The sequence below is a fragment of the Myzus persicae genome, unplaced genomic scaffold (genome assembly GCF_001856785.1).
Source record: "Myzus persicae strain clone G006 unplaced genomic scaffold, MPER_G0061.0, whole genome shotgun sequence".
Classification (NCBI taxonomy): Eukaryota; Metazoa; Arthropoda; class Insecta; order Hemiptera; family Aphididae; genus Myzus; species Myzus persicae.
The window spans coordinates 37,760-59,925 of NW_019102620.1; the positions used below are offsets into that span (position 1 = coordinate 37,760).

Consider the following 22,166-nt stretch of genomic DNA (forward strand, 5'->3'; position numbering starts at 1 on the left):
ACTATAAATTTAATGTTTAAATTGAATGATGGCAGGTGAGTGTTACATTCATGTGTACGCCAGAATAGTATAATTTAATATCATGTTCAAAACATAGAATTGTTGGACTGTATTTTGTTTTATTGAGTGAGAGGAGAGCCACGGCTGAGTATCGGCTCCCCATTGAACTGAAAAGAACTGGTTTTGGAACTAAAAATCCTTAAAATATGCCGGAATCGACTTTAAATATTTTTAAATAACCGTTAATTTATAATTATATACTAAAAATATTGCTGAGTTTTAAAATTATTAATTTTGTATTTACTTTCTTGATAATTTTTTAGAGTACAAATAAGGAGTACTTGGATAAACTATAATATTATTTTTGTTAAGAACTATATATTTTTCTAAAAATCTTGAAATCTAAATGGCTACATTTTATTTTGATACGTACAATATATATTACTATTTTAACAACTAAAGCATAAATTAAAAAAAAATTAAAAACCGTTTAGTTCCAGTTTTAACCGTGATTGAAACCAGAATCCTTTTTTTATGAATTAAATAAGTTTGGAACCAGAACCAGAACAGAGAAAAAACAAAGATATAAGTCCCTGGTCAGTACAAGTAGGTATTTACTGTGCGGTAAATATGTAGATTAAAGGTACCTAGAAATATACCTAATACCTATACAAACATTAAACAATACACATACCGGCTGTCAAATAGCTGACGGGACCGTTGTACTCGACGAATATGCGGACAATGTTGGCGATCCGAGCTATGATCATACAGCCAGCTAGAGTTGTCACCATATTTCCGATCAAGTCTCTGAGCTGTGGCAACACGAAATGGACGACGGCGACGAGCAGCAGGCAGGCCACCGCGATGGCGTGGCAAGCAGGATTCACGATCCTTCGCATGACGAAATCGGCGTCTGTCCAGGGTGACGGTATCTGTGGTGTACAGATGACCGCCACTTGTGCGTTCATGTCCGGACGATCGATGTCGATGACCTGCGAGAAATATTAATGATGGAAATTGAAGTGGTGAAAACATTAAGTACTTCAAAAAACTACCAATATTTTTATTTATACCTAACAGTCTGTTGTATGGGTTTTAATTAATAAAAGTATTGTTACGTATAGAGTTAAACGCAATACAATTTGAACAAATGAAAAGGATGTTTTAAAGCAACCCTCTCAATTGTGGACGATACATATTGCATTATAGATATTATTATCTAAATTTAAATTTTTTTATTTTATTAAACAAAATGCTTTAACGACAATGGTTAAGTATAAGCGTACAGTTAAATTGTATTTACATTTCTATTTTCTTTTTTTCTTAATTCTATATTATCTTTCTTTTCTCTCTTTTCTGTGTATTTAATAATATACTACAATTTCAGAGATTGTTCAAAAAGATATCAAAAAAGTACAATCCCCGACAGGTGGTTGCCCATCTCGGTTGAATTAGTTCACAAACTAAGTTATACCAACACCGATTATTTCCGATGAGTTGAGGCACACTATAACCAAGATACCTACACCTATTTAACTCCGTAATTTTATATTTGGTTAAGTATCATCAAGTACTGTCTATAAATCTATACTAATATTATAAAGCCTTGCTAGTTTTAATGTTTGAACGCACTAATCTTATAAGCCAGTGAACCGATTTCATTAAAAATTTAAAAGTTAAGCCAATAGACAGTATTGGTCAGGCCTACCCTGCAGCTCACACATGAATTTTGTTTTAGCTTACAAAAATCGAATTATTTTTAATATTTGTTGTAAAAATGTACAACGAAAAGTGTTGCCCTTATGTTTGTAGCTTATAAACTAAAATTAAATTCAAAAAATGAATCGACTGAGTTTAACGAAAGTTTTAAAAATTTTTCTTTGATATAGGTATCAGAAAAGTTTAGAAAGTCGTTTGCGCAATGTTAAAAATAGAACAAGTCCTACATTCAACCTACCATAGGATCCATTATAGTTCACAGAGCTCAGAACACCGATGCCGATTTGGCCGTGAACATGAGGTACACCAATATAGCATATTACTTTATGTTTGTTAATTTTTTCCGTCATGCTGTAGGTATAGTTAGATAGTATATAAGTCTACTATAAATGTTTAATACCGACGATTATCGACTGTTGTCATATACAGGTACTGCATTTTCAGGCAAATAATTTTAAGTTCACGTGTGACGGAATAAACGCAAATCAGAAATGTATAAATATTGTATAATATAATATTATCCATATAGCCCGCTTCCTACCCAATTAACTGAGCCTTAATCACACCACTGGTTACGTCAATCACCCATAGAGCAATCAAACTTTATATCCGCTTGTCGAAGCAGGAGCAGATCCTGACGGTTATATTATATTAAATACACAATAAAAATAATATCATATTAAGTGGTTACTTTGTCCAAACAGTAAAATCCTTGTTCATAGTCGAAGGAACGTTCATGATCCACGATGAAGTCACGGTTCTGTTGCTGTTCTTCGCTGCTGCCGTGCTGGTGTTTGAGGACGTAGTGTCTGAGTTTTCCGTTCGGATACAACACCAGACGATCGCCGGATCCACGGTAATGGTACACCAACCATTGTTGTCGCGTCTTACAATTTGGAAATCCAGTAGCTAATCTAAATTTGAATAAAAGAAAAATAATTATTAATCATAATATATAGATACGTTTAATCTTGAAATGCAAGACATTAATGATTTTAGACCTCTACAAAGGAAATTCATAGGCGATAGGTAATGGTTATAATCACGGTTAGTCGATCATAATATTAAACATTTTTCAGTAAATAATTAACGAAAACTGAAATCATTTTTTAAGATTTTCAAACTATGTATTTTTGTTCCTAGTTATTTTGATATTAGAATTCATATTTATATTGAGGCTAAGCGTCTTCACTCGTCATAATTTTATTTATTTTGAGTACCCACTATTAAATTAGAAATTAAATTAAAAATACCAAATTACTACTATATCTTCAAAGTTATAGGAAATTAAGTAAATTATATAATATTCTAACATTAATTACATTTATTTTTTGAATTTAGTTACTATATTACTTATTAATGTCATGAATCTATTTATTTTTTTTTGTACTTCAAATCGAAAAATCAATTCTTTTTAATAGTCAATTGGAAAATGAAAATGGACTTAATACTTAATAGAAATAGTGAAAAATATTTATTTTGGTTTAATTTTGTATAAAAATGTTTAAAAAAAAATAAAATGTTTATAAGTAAAAATAATATCATGTTTTAGAAACATAATTTTATCATGTATTTAGTATTATCATTGATTATCAATATAATAATTATATAGTATTTATAATCAATGGTATTGCCTACCGACTACCTAACATCGCTCGGGGAACAAAATGTACAAGTATGAAATACAGAGCTATATTATAATAGGTATCTGGGTTTTGGTGTACTTTAGTTGACGGGAAAATTGATGCCAGTGTACCCAGCTTGGTGAACTAATTTGACTGGGATGGGCGGGCTTATGATAGTAAATATACAAATAACTGACGTGCACTAAATTATGGGTATTTATAACTGTAGTAACTACAATAATGTGCAAACACGCGCTACATAATGCATTTACACATTAATACATTATATTATATACTATGTACACGCGATCCCGTGATCCTGTTATGGAAATATATACCACGGAGCTATTGAATATAACATGTTACAATAACCGAAATATGCATTGGTGCATTGGTGAAATCTGACATATCACAAAGTATTAATCAAACAAAATGAAGTTTACCGGAAAATCAAATTAATTATTTATGAGCGTTTGAAGTTCAAATTTTTATGTCAATTGAATATTCTATCGATTTCTCGTTTTCACCAAATGTTTATTTTATAATTTAAGGACGTAATATGACACAATTTTCAAAATATTTTGATTTTCGTTTGGACCATGTTTAGATTTTCTCAATGTTCAATTTTTTTTTACATTTTTGTTCGTTTAACTTCGATTAAATTTGTTTTGTTGGGTTAAATAGCTTGAACATTTAATACAAAGTTGTTTCTCATAAGTATTTCATACTGTAATAAAAAAATCTAAAAATTATACACAATTTTGAAATTAATTACATAAGAGAACATTTAATGAAGAACAATGATGATAGTTATTATGTTGTAATTTAAAAATATTTTTCACAAGGACTTGAAACTTTTAAAGTATAATATTATGGACCCAATTATAATTTCGAATACAATGTTTTCGGAAAAAAAACCATCCAACCTACTGTATTACTACAATAGTAAAATAAATTACTAAAATATCAATAATAGCATAACATATTCTAGGTAATATAGGCTGACAGACTGCAGTCTTCGCTCAGAATCGTTTTTCGTATACAACGATCATTAGTAATGTTGAATTAAAATTTAACACATCCATTACGGTGACTCACTCGACAACAACTAATGCACACCAAAGCGGTACCCGCTTACCGAAATACACTCGACACCTAAGATACAGCAGAGTGACTTCCCTGGATTTTTTTGTACTGATCATTACGCATTCTTTTTTGTGCAGTGACCGAACGGCTTTACTCGTCCGGCTCCCTTTCCTAATAAATACACCACTATTCCCTCAACGACACCTGCAAAATATTGTCTGCTTTGGAACGCGAGAGGGTTTCCTCGTTACCGTCCATATTTATATCCATATATATATATTTAGAGGTATACCGTATATATTATAGGTAGTGTTATATTTTCAAAGAAGCGGATGCAGTATTATTGCATTCAACAGAGCGAGTATATCGCTGCACAACCACGACTACCGCGATACTGCACAAATAAGTTATACCCATCCATAACACACATCACCTATACGTTTAGAGACGGTAGGTATTACTATACGGTTAAGCGCGTGCGGTCCATATCGATCTGCACCTTTCCAGCGACGACATGATTGAGGACCCTCGCCTTATTGGATTCCGTACACGCATTATACGCACACCCGCTCGTATCCATAATATATATATATATATATATATCCAGCCATAGTCCCACCCACTGATCCGGCCGGGGGTTCGATGTTGAACGGAGACCTCGCGCAAGGCGCTCATCGTCGCGCTGTTTACTTTTTGCGGGTCGCCGTCGTCGTATCGTTTCGAGAGAATGTAAACACACTATGATAATATTGTTTCTCGAGCAGAATATGGTTAGTTTAGGTATATAGTACATAATATCATATTATATAGGCCACGTCAATGTTTCGAATTTATTGAAAGTTCCGAGTAGGTACCTCTCGTAATCGAACGGTTGAACCAAACGACCACTGCAGACCAAAATCAATAATGTTAATTAAATTGTTGTAATAACGAAAGATAGTTTTTAACGGACGATAAGAAGGAAAAACTCCTCGGTCGTCGAGAAAGTCTACTGCCCTCTGGGCCCTGGAACCCGAAAATACATAACATACTATATAGTCAAGTGATAAGTAAAGCAGTCTTCAGTCTACTAAACGGAATGAAAGTTATATTTTGTTGTCAATAAATGACGCTGCATGGGGGCCAAGTCATGTGAAAATAGTGAAAATAGTTCAGTTCTCGTGTAATGGTTGATAAAAAAATACCGAAATCAATACCAAATATGCTTATTTTAAAAAATTCACTTAAAAAAATTTTTAAATGATATCTACCTCAGTAATAGTCATTTATAAAAACACACAATTATTTAGATTTGTTTTGTGTACCTACATGAAAAATAAAATTGCACTATGATGATTATACGATAATTTATAAATGCTAAGCCTTAAATTAATATTTAAAAACTAAGCCTATATCCACGCATTTAAACTAACAAATTAATTATATATGGCTTAATGTGGTATACTGTGCACGCTATTAAAAGGAACCACCTTGCATGAATATATATTTTTTTAATTAATTAACCTCAATTTTCAAACAAACAATTACTCGAGTATAGAACAAATAAAAACAAAAAAATCGATTTTCAGAAAATACTTAATTTAATTTATGAAATACAACACTTTATATTATATATTATTTATCTTATATGAATTACAAGCACGAATGCATTCATACAAGAACTGTTATGAAAATGTGAATATAGCATAATATATCCATATAATGGTTTAATGAATATTATAACTGATCACGTTTTAGATGCACAGCTGCAGTACTTATTCAATCTACTTATTTCTTCATTTCATTATAATAGGCCATTGAAAATCGATGTGAGACACGTTTAGAACTATTTGATTGATGGTTTATACTATCTATGTAGACGTTTTGCGGTAAATAATTGAATATTACCATATTGTCATTTGTAAAGTTCTCCATAATACTTAAGTACTACACTTATACACCTTCATTTTAATATGGGAAATGATGATTAGTACAGGTCTTAGGGTACAGGTTGTACATTGAATATGAACGAACAATCACAATGATTTCCCTTTATGTCCCTTAAAGAATGTTATGTTTGTTTTTATGTGCAGTATGCAAAATTCTAATTTCTTACGACTGTGTACAATCGTCATTATTCTTAATTAAGATCGCAGTTTTGAAGTGCTTATTATTGGTATATTATGTATACACATGCTCATTGCAGCTCCATAGTGCGGACAATTGTGCGTTATCGTTTTTTAATTTCACAATAATTGACCATGCGTGCATACCAACAAATAATAATACAAATCACTAATTTTATTTTAATTTCGCATTTGACAACGATTCGTCGTTAAACACACCACGGTAGTATATTCTGATTTCTAGATTATGATGATGTTTTCTAATATTTCAGGGGCAATATTATAATCATTACACTTTTATTCGGCTGTACGGCGGATGTATTAATTTTCCATTGATATACTATTTTAGAATAATTAAATTTAAAATACTGTAAAACTCAACACGAGTGTTGTTTAATTGACTTTCAAGAGCTAATAACAAAGTATATACGGTGCAAGAGAAAGCGAATCAATTTTCTTCTCACAAATATTGTTTACAAGCTCTTTGTGTATAAATTAATAAAAGTCAAAATTACAATTCAATTCAATCCTCTACACGTCAAAGTTGTACAATATGTAAATATAATATTATTCAGGACATGGATACGTGCAGCATAATACCAAATCACTTTATAACATTTGTACGGAATTTTGATCAATACCTACGTATATAGTTATTTATAATGTTTCTTTGTACACCACGATGTACAAAAATTAAATTTTATATTTCCAAGAATAAAATCTAAAAACATTACGGATAGATTAAGTATAGTATGCAATAAATACATAATTTGATTGATGATTGCATTTTTTATTTATCATTAATAATTTTTATTTTGTATAATTATGTTCAAAATTATATAAAAAAAAATATAATATAATATAATATAATAAAAAAAATATAAATCTCGAAATATAATCTCGAATTGTTAATATTATACTTTATTGTATACTTATATGGCTATATACCTATAATACGTTATGAGGCTATATTGAAACTGTTCAATGGGTTCTTAAGTGAATTTATTCTGAAAAAGTTGTTTTGGTTCACTACATGTTACTCAATATTTCATTAGACTTTAGGTACATAATGTCCATATAATTGTGGCAAAGACTGAAAGACTCATTTATTTGTTTTCGAGACGCATCATATTAATATTCGATATAACACCATAATACAATAAAGTTTCTATATTAGTAACAGTTGTTAAAATGTGTTCAACTATTATAACAATCAAGACGCGGCATTTTGTTTTCTAAATTATTTCTTTCTACGTTAATGGAATGCTAGTAAAGAACTTTGTATACCCTTGTAGGTAGTGTAATATGTTATTTTACTATCTGTTTTTTATATTATTTTCCCCAAAGTTACGAACACTGATGTCGGTCGGTTAATTGCGTCTGAGTAAACTTTGATACAATTTACCACCAAACTTATGGGGTTTCTCGCCCGGGGCAACAAGGGAGTAAATGTACATTGTACATATAAACATGTATATATATTTTTATAATATCACCCTTCCTAAACTAAGTGTAAGGCACTGCCTACACGAATGGCTGAACGTATTTTAAACAACATACTGCTTTAGATTACATAAAAAAATCAATTCGTTTTTATATTCGTTTTGTGAAAAAAATCAGAAAAGCAATTTAATTCAAGGTTTTTTTTTTTTATTATTTGCTGTAAATCACAATAGTCAACATAACAATTCAATCAACTTGGAATAAACATTGTTTGAGAATAAATAATTTCATATGGTATGATACAACAAGTTATAACACGTCATATCATATAATATTATAATTATAGCATTATGTAGCGTTCAGCAAAATATGCTCCTTATTAAATTGCGAACAATGATGCGGTACTTAAATCCCAGAACAGCTGAACCAATTGGAATGAATTTTCTATACCATTTCTGCGGATATTGAGAAAAGTTTGATATTATTTTTTTTAATATACTTCGTATAAGAAATAATAAAAGTATTCATTATTCAAATGTGAAAGATTATTCACAATTTTCATTTTATTTCATTATCATTGCTTACTGTGGTAACTTAAATTATAAAATATACAACCACTTGTAGGTAATACTAGGTACCTATATGCGTATATAACATGATGAACATAATGCATGATAATGTGTATCACGCCCTCTAAATATTGTCAAAAGTCAAACTGCCGTGTAAAAAAACCTCTACCCAGTTTTATAGTTGACCTAAACAAGAAAGGAAAATCGTTATATCTATTTATAGCTAGGTACTTACATTAATTTATACTTGTTCAAAGGCTACCTATGAGCTTAAGCGAAAGATCCGATTATATTCTAACAATATTATATTTTGATGACCATGTCAAGAAAACTCTAATTTAATAAAAAGAAAACGAAAAAAATAAATATCGATGTTTATTGTCTTTATGCAGCTGTTACATCTGTAGCCCGTGCTGGCATAAGTAGGTAAACACTGTAGTATTAATAGTATTATACAATAATATTGATGATTTTTAATGAAATACCGAAAATATATAATATATTTATCCATATAAAAAGGAAAATTCACTGCAAAAAGGGAAGTTTTAATGAATTATAAATGTATACACGTCATGGCGGTTATAAATCGAAACAAAATAGATTTTTCATATCGTGGTCGTAATTTATTTTTGAGCGGTATTTGACTCAACGGTTGAGTATTCGTTTTATACAACTAATAAATCGACTTTAATTAATTACTTTTTAACATAATCTGTATTTAATATTTACAATGTGGATACTTGAAGATGAAAATAATGATCCTTTAAAGTTAAATCTAAACAATAATCGCTTTAACGGCAACGATGAAATCTATTGATCCAATATTCGTAAACCTAATGTGAAAAATGTACTTCACCGTGGAATTCAATGTATGGGTAATACAATTCAGTTTGAATTATATTGGAGTGGTCATACTCGTTGGAAAAATGAAAAATATTTATCGGTAAGCAGGTAAGCATTTTATTTTAAATATTGATCGATTAAAATGTTAAAAACAATACCATACTTTAATATTTGGAATTTTTAGCTTGGCCGATGAAAGTATGATACGAAGGGTCTCACATTTCTCAAATAAAAGACACGATCAGGCCCGTAGGAACACAATGGTTAAAGAGTACAGGTACTTATAATAGTAAACGGATATCGGTTTAGTAACGATAGAAATAAATTATCGAATCATTTCCTTTGTTACGATGAAATACTTTTCCAAAAGGATGTCTTTTATATTTAGTTTTAGTACGGATAATATTATATACCTACTATAAACTATTGTAGCTAAAAGGGAAACATTTTTTTTATTCAAGGTACACGAACAAAACTATAGCATAGACCGTCTTCTAAATTATTTTGTTTGTATGATATTAAGTACCCAAGTATTAAGTAGTATTTATTACTAAGACATTTGTTCTTTATTAAATATACACAATTAAAATATAGTATAGCATTTAAACCGAATGTATTAAATATGGGATTACAAATCGAAAACATTCAAAATCAACGAAAAGTACCTAACAAGATTTTAAAAATACATAATACTTACTTCAGAACCATAGGCATATATTATCATACTATTGATGTAGTTTAATAGGATTCAAAAAAATATTTTCTTACACTTCTACGGAAAAAAGTATGAAATAAATACTTGATAATAAATAATAACCTAAAACTATTTGATGAAAAAAATGAAACCACTTTGATTTAAAACGCCTATATGTAGGTACAAAGTGATCTATTCAAATGCCTACACACAGTATTATAAAATGTTTTAGTTTGTTTGAAAAATATTATTTTTACATTAAGTTAGAAGAGCGGAGTTGAGTTGCACAGGGAGGGGTACACCTGAAAAATATTGGTCCGCACTACTACGCTCATCTAAACATTAAATATATATCACTACCTAATTAACCTCAAGTCTGAAATTAAATTATCATGTATTAAAGTACCTACTCCAAAAAATTATCGGCTTCAGAATATTAAATTTAAAATGTATGTTTCCATTTAAAAAAGTAATTAGGTAACTTTAAAAAAAGATAACAATAAACAATTTTTTAAAGAAATATCGTTTATGCAACGACATACAATTACGTAAGAAAAAATGTTTTCAAAAAAGTTGAAACTTTTGAAATTATATGAGTCTAGACACTTAAATTGAACCTTGTAGTACCTATAGTATATGGATAAGTCGTAAGTATAATTATATTATTTTACACATTCATTTTCGTAAAAGGTGAAATAACTTCATAAAATATGGCAAAATAACTTTCGATAATTTATACATAACATCTATTTGATAAAACCGGTCTTATTTGTAATTCTTTCCAGGTCTTATCGAAATAGAATTATGTAAATAAGTACACATTTCAGATTATAGAGATTATATCATTGTATTCGATTTTTTTTTATAGGTACAAAACTGAAATTATTTCATTTTTAATTACTTTGATTAGTTTTATACCAATATCGATAAAAAAATATGAGGCCAGCCCAAATATTTATGGATTTAATTTGTGATTTGCACTAAGAAATTCACTTTGTCTATAAATCTAAAATCTAATTATAACTACTTATTATTTTGTAGGGCATATTATTTGTATGCTTAAAATTTGAGAACGGCAAAACCAACCGGAACGATAGGTATTTTTATCATGTTTGGTGGATGTCAAAAAATATCACTTCAAGGTGCGAAAAATTGATTATGTGTGTATTAATGGTTTTTATAGGCGTGGGCATAAAATACATGTATTATATATTTCCGAAAGTAAATAAATCGGAATTACGTATTCAATATTCGTTAGATTACATAATTATAGATTGCTCTATAGATTTATAGTCGACAGAACTGATTTCATTCAATTTTTTAAAATTAATTTTCGAAAGTGATGAGCGTTATGTCTTAAATCTTTGAGTAGAAAATGCTTGGAAACTGCCGCCCTATGGTCGTATAATACGTTTGACAAACACAAACAGTCATGAAACGCTCATTAGATTGGAGTTGTACAGCTTCAAGACATCTTAGTGTTCTATATATATAATACGTAATTTAGTATACGACCTTTTAGAAATGAGTTTTCAAAGCAGTAATCTCCAGATTAAACACGACCCACGGGCGATTGCTTTTGGTTCAAGCCGTTAAATCTATAATAATTGCATCAGCTGGTCGGTTCACTATTGGCAAATAACGCAATAACAAATTAACTGCTTTTCAAACATCTTTCATCAACAACCAATAAGTAATAACCATTGTTATTATTTATCGTTGGTTAATTTTAAATTTGTAAACGTTTGAATTTATCCCGGAATTTATAATAATATGATTATGAATCATAAATTATACTCGTATAATAATAATATAAATGCTTATCAACTCGAATTCCATTTGTCAAAACAATCTCGTTCTACTTACACTCGACTTTATCTCTAACACAGCGAATAGCTGTCTTGGACAATACACCATGCTTTTTATTTATGTTTTTTAAATACACATTTTTGCTCAAATACCTAATCATTTATAACTGCAGAACTTAATACACATTACATAAGAATAGCGTACAATAATATTGTACAATCTTATGTATTATACTAATTGCATAATTTATATAAATAAATAAGCATTAGAGGTTTAACAAGTTATTAGATACATATATTATATTACAGATTATAAGTTAAGCAATATTACAAAAAACAAAAGCCGACAGCGAAGAATAGAAATCCTCGAATGATTTACAGATGTATTAACAATACATTTTATACCATACATTATGATATCACACACATGCACATATAAGATCTTAACTGACTATAAACATATGTAAATTAGTAATAGTTATAATTCAATAATAAGAATATAACTATCAATACCTACTGCGGGTAAGGAAATAGGAAATGCAGAATATTTTATGATAGATTATTATAAATAGATGATAAACTAAAATTCGTTTTCTAAAAAATATATTGGGAGGAAATAATTTAAAAGTTAAATAAAAGTTTATATGTGTATCATGTACCCATGTTGTAAAAGGCACAAAAAGAATAACATGGTCTTATGTATTTTTATACCGATATTGACAATATTCGATAAAGAATTTTATAAAATCAAGGTTATATTCTTCCTCTTACTTCTGAAATAAAATGTAATTCACCCCACAGGATAAAAAAAATAAATACAACCCAATTCAACGAAATGGAAATAAAATAAATGAGGTAGGTACTATATACATATACAAGTCTGACCTCTTGTGTGCAGTGTCATTGAACTTAAAAAAAAGTACTCAGACCAATTGGACATTATACAACAGCCCCAAACCAAAAAGAGTCTAACTTCCCTTAAGTCTTATAAATTTAGTTTATTTTAAATTTGATAAAAAAAAATAAAGTTTTAGGAAGATAAGTCGAAACAGTTTTATTTTCATTTTCAATATCATAATTATTTTCAGAACAATCAATATTTGGGAGTTGGGCACTTACTTTTCAACGAATTGTACACAATGGATTTTATACCAAAGAGTTTGATATATACGTTATTAACAATTTTTTAATTTTGTGACTTTATTTTTTACACACAATTACGTAGGTAAATTATTAATTTAATGCACACTATATTTTACAGTATCAATAGTATTATACTAATTATAGTATAATACAATCATCACAATATGAATATTTAAAATTAAAACCATGAAAATAGTACTTTGCACTTGTTGAATTTATTTAAATAAGTGTTTAGATAAATAATTTAAAAGGTGATTCAATTTTAAAGTGCAATTGTATAACGGATCGTAAAATTAACTTTCTACTTTTTAGTTTTACTAAAACGTTCATTGCACTCAACACTGAACTATAGTCTGCAATCGAATATTGTTGACCCCCTAGCTTAAAATATTATAATTTTTTGAAAAGATGTTTCGAACAAAATATGTACATTTAACTTATTTAACGTATTCAATAATATAATTATGAGTTACCAACCTCAAATGTTTATTTGTTATTCATTTGGTTTTTAAAAATTAGGGCCATGTATATAATATATAGGTTAGGCAATAATTTATAAAATGATAAAATATGCAAGATTATTTTTTTCAAAAATGTTTTATTTGTTACAATTAATTTTTTTTACCATTTTATCACTATATGATTATTCTGTGTTGACAAATATTATTCAGTATGTTAAGAGCTATAAACCACTATAAAAAATATGAAAATAAAAGTCGAATTATTATTGAAAATAATGTTCACACACAAAAAAACTGTATATTCAAAAATTAATACATTATTAATAATAAGAAAAATATGCTAAACAAGAATATTTAAAGAAAATAAACTATAATATGCTAAAAATCACAAATAATCAAAAATACAAGGAATAGTAATATATGTATAGTACAATTAGGCAAACTTATTTTCTTTTATGAAGTAAAAAATAATGTGAATTTATAAAATCCAATGCAACAACATCAGAACTAATAGCATTTCAAAGTTAAATAATAAAGTTACAAGTTCAATATTAAAAAAATGCTTTTGCTTTAAATTGTAATATTGTAGGAGCGGGTAATAACGCCAAACATAAACCCCACACATTGGCTAAAGTAGTAACATCTACTGGAGAGCTCCCCAACATTTTAGACATTTTCATTATTAAAATACCAATAAGGTTTCACGTCAGTGTCGAGAATAATCCTGACCTATATTGTAGCATTCTCTAGTCCTCCTAATTATCAACAACAAACCTCCCCAAAAACTCTCTACCAATCTCTAATTAGTGACATATTAAGCCGAAGATAATTCCAATCAATTCTCAATAACAATATAAACCTAAAGACTGAAAATGATTTAAATATGGCCGTTAACTAATTCGATCCAAGTAGGTAAAATGGGACTCTAGCTCTTCAAAACGTTCACGGCTACTAACCATATCTTTCACCCGGTATACATTCGCTCCTTGATAGTATAAAAATAAGTCAACCTACGCCATATAATCCATAACAGGAGTCATAAGGACAAATAATAAAGAAATCGTGTAACATCATTATTAATAATTTCTGTGATACCTATTGATTATGATAATACAATAGTTACGATTTTGTTTACTAGTTGTCGTATAATAATTGACTATTGTAAAAATATGCCTATACATCATAGCTATAGGTCAATGATTCTTAAACTATAGTGTGAGGGGGCCGCGTAATAGTATATAGACAATAAATAAATAAATATGTTTACTTATACTTGCATCGGATCTAATACTCTTTCATATTTTGTGTAAATAATTACTAATTACTAAATATTGTAATTATAATTATTATTGTTATAAATTAATTACAATTTTAAATAATTACATTTTTAGTCATAAGTTGTCATACACTCATACGTGGTACACATTATACTGATATGTATCTATATAATACACAAGAGAGGTACTAGAAAAAAGTTTGAAAACCTTTGTGCTAGGTAATAAAATATAATAGAAGGTAAATATTATACATAATGCTAATAATAATAAACCGAAGTCACTCAACCGTAGGCTATAAAAATACTATACAGACATAGCCACTTTTTGCGCATGAGTGATGACGAACTACTTGATTTTTTTTTTGCAATTAGGATTACGAGTAAAATAATTGTACTTAAAGTTCAGCGCCACTACTGCACAACAGTATAGTATAATATTTTATAGGTTTAAATGTACGATATTATACATGATATCGGCTCGGTAAAAAATGTCCAAGAGGGCGATGGCTGCAGAGCCTGTCCTTGTATGGGACGATTCACATAACTCGTTACACCACATAGGCACACTTACATTTTAATAATGTACGCTGTATAATAATAAGACGCGTATTATGTCGTATTGAGCGATTCGTCAGTGTTAAGGTCAGTGCCACAACACACTGTCGAGCGCCGCGAGGAGTGTGCACTGTGTACGCGGAAACCCTCCCCCTCCTACTTCCCACGACAGATCTCATTCGTGACGAATATAATACCCACCCGCCAGAATCCGTCGGTCTACAATATCAAATTTTAGATTTTAGTTTCGATGACGATTTATTATAGAAAGCCGACAAATAATTATTATTAAGGTTCGAAAATTATTGCAAAACGAACTTATTTTGTTAATTAATTAAAAAACTTTTAAAATGTAATATTGCTGAGAAATATGTTCAAAATTGTATTGAAACACTTATCTTTTTTTCAGAAATTAAATTCTGAAATTAACACGAAACGAAAACGACAGCATAGCCACAATGGAGAAATCTTAAAATGGTACTTATAATCAAATAAGACTGAAATAGAAAGACGAAGGATCGATTGAAAAAAAAAGAGTTTATCAGTTGGCTGGATATACAGCTATATTTAGTAAATTACAAATGTAACTTATTTATTTATACGGTTTGAACCTAATTAAAAATAATATGTTAAAGCTGAACAGACAAACTATTATTTAGCAAATTAAAAAAAATGTACAAAGCAACACTCATAATAAATATAAACACAAAATGAAATTAAGTATTCAATGTTTTTAGATTAAAATTATTTTTGTATTCTCATAGTATCACACATTTAAATAATACACATAATACAATAACATTAAATATTATATATTATTGTACACTTAAAGATTGATGAAGACATTTAGAATGGAAATTGCACTAAAAGCATAAGTACTAATAACAAAAATAAGCCATTTTTGCAAATAAAATGGATTTGTATAGCTTACATAGCAATTAATTACTTAAACAAAATAAATATGCAAATGCAATAAATGTCGAGCCTTAATTAGACGCTAGAATAATATACTTCGGTACTACATATTATAATATACGCTTCTTGCTATAAAACGATATACTATTATACAATTATTGAAAGCCCGCTTTTAGAATGGTCTATTAAATTTTATTTTTTAGTTTAAATATTATTGCTCTGCGAAATGGATATATTCGTCAAAACAATAACAATACCTATTTGTTTGCTTAATAAAATATATAGTTTTTGATTTTGGTTTACAAGCAAACAAGAAGAACCTTTTTAATTTATTTTTTGTACAAACGGTTTTACTCGTAGCAAATTCTTTGAATATTTCAGTTAGGTATTAATTGAATTCAAAACAATTTCAACAATCGCTTTTATATAAGTTGTTGAAATAATTAAAAGATAGCCCTCAGCCCTTCAATATATGGTTTCAATAGAAGCTTCGCTCTCAGAAAGGTAATTATGATTATACCATCGTCGTCATCAAACAACCATAAGTAATAACAATAAAAGTATAAACACTGCAGTCTTACATCGTAGTAAATGAACAGAAATAATTGCAGCTGGCCACAAGTATGTCTACATTTTGTATCACATCTGTTCTTCTATAATTGTTATTATTATTATTACTTCCTTTTCGAATAAAAGATATATAAATAAAAGTCATAAAGCTTTTTTCTATCCACCAGACGATGTTGCCTACATCATAAATTCATAACACTAGAAGGTCTGGATTTTTACATACATTTTTGAGTAGAGATAATATGTTTTATACGAGAGTAAAACATATGAACTAGTTTTTCATCTTAAAATGCACACAAAAATAAACGTTTATTATGCATATTATAAAATATAAATACATATTTTAGAGTACACGGAATATGTCAAGAATTTTTCATATAATAATATATTTATACGACGTACTAGGTATTATATATAATCTGTTAATAGAAAAGTAAATATTTTTCCTTTTGTAAGATAAAACTGTAAAATATGATAAAATAAAAAAGGTAAGTTTTTAGTACTTCACCAAAAAATCGTCAAAAATAAAAAATCATAAGTACAAAACGTCTTAAATCAGTGACGTTTTCGCAGGTTTTATTTCCAGGGTAGTTGTATATTGTATATTGCTTGTACATCGCGATACTCCATACTGCACGAATCATAGTTCAATTAGTATATATAGGTACTATAAGCACCAACCGATTATATTCGCTACCATTTTTATATGAATACATCAAATTACAAAACTAAAATAAATCAATTTAATACTTTTTATTCGATAAGATAATTTTGTATAGTTTTATGTGAATTTGAATTATTTTTATAAGCCTATATTCTATGATGAACTGAGGTAAGAAATGTAGACGGGCCATATTCATATAATCCACATTCTACATTATTTCTATAGTCTAGAACAAAACATTTTTGGACACGCATTACACCGAACATTTAAGAATGATTGGAATATTTCTACTAAAAACGTAACTGTTTTGCATGTCATAAGAATTACGAGGGAGGACACCAAACCTGCATGTGTTGTATCCGTCTTACAAACTTACAACATGTGCAGATACATTTTTTCGTTAACAATAATCTATTTTACTCTGTCATTTCAAAAAAATTGAGTGAATTTATCCAGGATAAAATTTAAGGTACGATAATAATAGTAATAATAATTGTTTTTAAGTAAGTTATAATCACTTTAAAATGTACAAAAAATGTTCATAGGCAACTTGCTTCTTAATAAAAACATCAATAAAATCCTCAGAGTTGCCTTAGATCTAACTTTAGAAATTATACAGGGTACAATAATGTATTATTGTGAACGTAAAATTTGCCATGTTGTACATTTTGTAAGACAGACATAACAAGTCATGCGGGTGTGGCGTCCTGTTAAGGCCGAATACTTTGAGGTGGACGGAAGCATCATAATATTTTAAGCTTTTCGAGGACATTAAAGTCTGCAGGACACCATTCTATAAACATTACCTACACGGTCGTGGCGTTGTGGGCAAAGCGCATGGTCCACCGTCTGGAAGGCAAAACGGCAATCTGTCGCGTACGCTTACCATGTACCTACGTAGTATTATATTCACGGGATGTTGTGTGTACGAAAAAACAGCAAAACAATGCGAATCGGCAAACGTTTTTGAAAACCGGTTTCCGGAATGTCGGCTCGTAATGCCCGTAAACGCAGTCACATACGTGTGTGTAATAATAGTATACATAAAATAAATGAGACGGAGAAAAAAACGCACGGCACGACGAACGGCGGAATATATATAACCGTCCTTATATACATTCGCTACTCGCACAGTTATCTTGCCAATTATTATTATTATTGCAGCCGTGCTGCAGCAGGGTGGTTCTTCGACAAGACAACGAAAGCTGCAAAACGTGCGAAATCAAATGAAAATATAACTTAACACAAAACAAATATGATGTACAGACCTATTTACCGTCATTTTAACTGTCTAATGTGCATTTACCTTACTCAAATAACGTTTTATTCAAATTATTGTAAACGCGTTTTGGAAAAATGTGCTAAAACCGTTTTCTGTTCGATGGTTTGAGTAGGTACACTTACTGCCTCACATAGAAATACTCAACCAACACATCAAAGCCGGTACGTACGAAATCTATCATATTTTCGATTTGTTTTAGATTGAAATCAACGTCCGTCAAAGTAAATCGGCCATGCTACTGTAGTATACGACCGTAACAGGAGGGGTGTGCTAAAACAAATTCACCCTAAGTAACAATATACCTGTACTTATTATCGCCCCGACTCTGTCTGCAGCGTGGTCAAAATTGTCAAATTCGAGAGTGTGAATCGTATTATTATTTTATATCGACGTGTGGTCGTTACTGCCACCACCAGCGTCGTTACGGGGCATCCGACTCAAAAATCAATATTGATTGGCTTTAGTGCTCTAGTAGGCTGTAGGCACATCGAACGGTACCGGAACCATTTCGTTATTGCACATTATTAACATAATCACAACGCACCAACGATGACAATAATATTATAATGATTTATTTGGTTAAGCTATAGGTTTACGGATTATTGGGGCGATCTAGAAAGTCGAAAGTGGCGCTATGGTTAAATCCCCGCAGAAGCCTTATATATAAATTATGGCTTTATACAAAATGCACCTGTACCTACAATAGTCGGCCATTAATATTAAACTACGCTTATTCACATGGCCTCCAGTGGAAAAAAACTGATATTGGAAGGCTATGTGTCCAGAGAAATTTTGAGCGTGCCATGCAGTACATTTTTATGATTAAGACGTGATGTACATGTATATTATATTCAAATATGGGCACATGAATTGGAAAATCGAGCCCTGTGCACATTGTATTTTAATTTTAAGGTATTAAATATTTAAGTCTTAATAGTTAATAGTCTTACAATTATAGGTACGATATTCACCAACCCACTCAGCAAATTTAAAAGTTTATAAAATAAATCCATAAACCATAAGTAACTGCCATTACCAGAGTTAGTCAGGAAAAAAATTATTTGAAACATAAAGAAATAAAGAACGAAAAAGCAGATCGAGAAACCAAAAAAACAATGTATGATCCATAAACACATTTTAATATTACAATCTTTTTAGACAGAAAAATCCAAACAAATGAGTAATGACCTATATTATTTAAATGTATTTATACATATTGACATATTGCATATTTTATTTGTGCATTATGCACATTTTACTTCTTACAACAATGAATGACCATTGTAGTCTATGCTAACTATGATCAATAATATTATATTTAACATTATAGTTTATATTGGTTATATGTTCAAAAATAATTTAATTTATACAACTTAAACAGAGGGATATTTTAAAATAAAAAGAGCTTCTAAATGTGTTGAAAGTCAAGAGTTAACACAACTCCTTTGTTTAACATGGTTAAAATAATGAGAACAATGATGTTTACGGTTTTCCTAATTTTTAAATGTTACATTTTTTATGTTTGTATTGTTTACTTGTTTAGTTTTTTTGAAGAATGATAACTGTTTTTCAATGTATCAGGTATCACCAGGTATTAAACACGTAATATGCCACACGAAAAAAAATGAAAAAATGACTATGGTAACGATTCATGATAATTACAAAACTACAAAGATTAATATATTAAAACCTAAATAGTAAAGTACAATTTAATAAAATTAAAAGTTTGAAATTTTGTTTCCAATATATACCTATGTGCCTTGAATTGGATTAATTAAATGGTTCACTACAATTTAATGGACCAACTATGGCCCAATAAATGATTTTTAAGGGACCATTAGCTCATTAGTTATTGATCCATTTAATGTTTAATGATTGTTTATGCAACCCGGCACTAATATTTTATTTTGGCAACTATTTACCTTAGCGGCTAGGGAGTTAATCCAAGCGTTACCGCACACTTTTTGGACAAGCGCTACCGCACACTTTTTGGACAAAATGTTCAAGTGATTGCTTATACGACATGTCAACTGATATCTGAGTCGAGGGAGAGCAGGAGGCTCTCCCTCCTACACCACCATAATTAAAGTCTAGGTGAAAAAATGTTTTAAAAAAAACAAAGTTCAGGTTCCGACGGAGACAAAAAGAAGAAAAAAGAAAGTATTTTGTACTAAATGTTGGTGGAGTTGTGTGGATTTGTAAGTCGAGTTTCAAACGTCATCGTCGTTGGTGTAGAGTCACTGGATTTCAGATAAAAAAAACAAACACGCGTGGGTCTGTAATATATGGTATTGGTTTGCCATATACTTGTTTTCAACGAATCTCGAATGACGAACATCGCATATTATTATAATATTATTATTATTATTGTGCAGTGAATCACTCGAACGTAAAAACAATTTTTGACAACGACATTGGAACCAATATAGCAACCGTTAAAAAATAAGTTGATGTATGCATAAAATAATCAAAATACAAAACACAAATCGTTCAAAATAGCGATAAATTGTATGGCAATAATGTAATAAATACATAATAACAACACATAAATGAAACGGATAATTGATAATGTGTCAATAAGGGGGGAGGTACCTACTAGGCATTATAATTATTCAATTATCGTCTTCGTACACAAAAGTCTAAGACAGACAATAGAAGAAAATACAAATTAATTTTAGTGATGAAATAGTTACCGATATTTAACAAGGAAGTTGGAACATTGAAATGTACATTTTTAACATGAATGTGTAGGTAACACATTAATACTGAAATATGAAATCGGAGAAATAAAGATACAACACTGCAGAAATGTAGAGGTACAATATAAAACCAAAGATGTATTAATAGTTGTTTAAAAATTTTTAACTGAGAACACAATATTATTTGTGCACTTCATAAATTTTAACTGTTTTGAACGTTTGCTATTTTGGTTTTCGACTTAGCAACCCTTTTGTACTGCACCCGGTACTGCATATATAAACAATATACATAGATACGTTTATTATGGTATACTATAGTATTATACCTAATGTATTATGTGACAATGGTCGTGTTTGTTATGGACGTGTGTGTTGTCTGTCTCTCTCACCTCGACCACCCTCTGTACCGACACTGTTTCACTGTCAGCGCCGTCGTGACGGCTTTCTTCATGTGTGCCGGTTATTATAATATTATTGTTGTTGTTATTATTATTTCTTATGCCTAGTATATTATACAGGCGAATCGACAAAATAATATTAATTATTATTATGTGCGCGTCTCGTCCTTCGACTCGATTGCATCATTGCACACATTATACACGATGATGATAATATTATCGCTCATAAAATAATAATATTAAATAAAATATAAGCTATAAGATGATCACAATACGTCCGAAACGCGTCGTCACATCGAGTATATAAT

The 22,166-nt window shown here is 29.6% G+C and overlaps 1 protein-coding gene across 1 annotated transcript in view; it reads right to left on the minus strand.

Annotated features, from left to right (window-relative positions):
- Positions 1-22,166, minus strand: part of LOC111032748 (probable G-protein coupled receptor Mth-like 5) — a 28,123-nt gene that overhangs the window by 4,693 nt on the left and 1,264 nt on the right. Inside the window, exons 2-3 of the mRNA XM_022313195.1 lie at positions 2,414-2,636; positions 695-995 (exon numbers count right to left, since the gene is read on the minus strand). Of these exons, the coding sequence (XP_022168887.1) occupies positions 695-995; positions 2,414-2,636 (524 nt within the window). The remainder of the gene's footprint in view (positions 1-694; positions 996-2,413; positions 2,637-22,166) is intronic.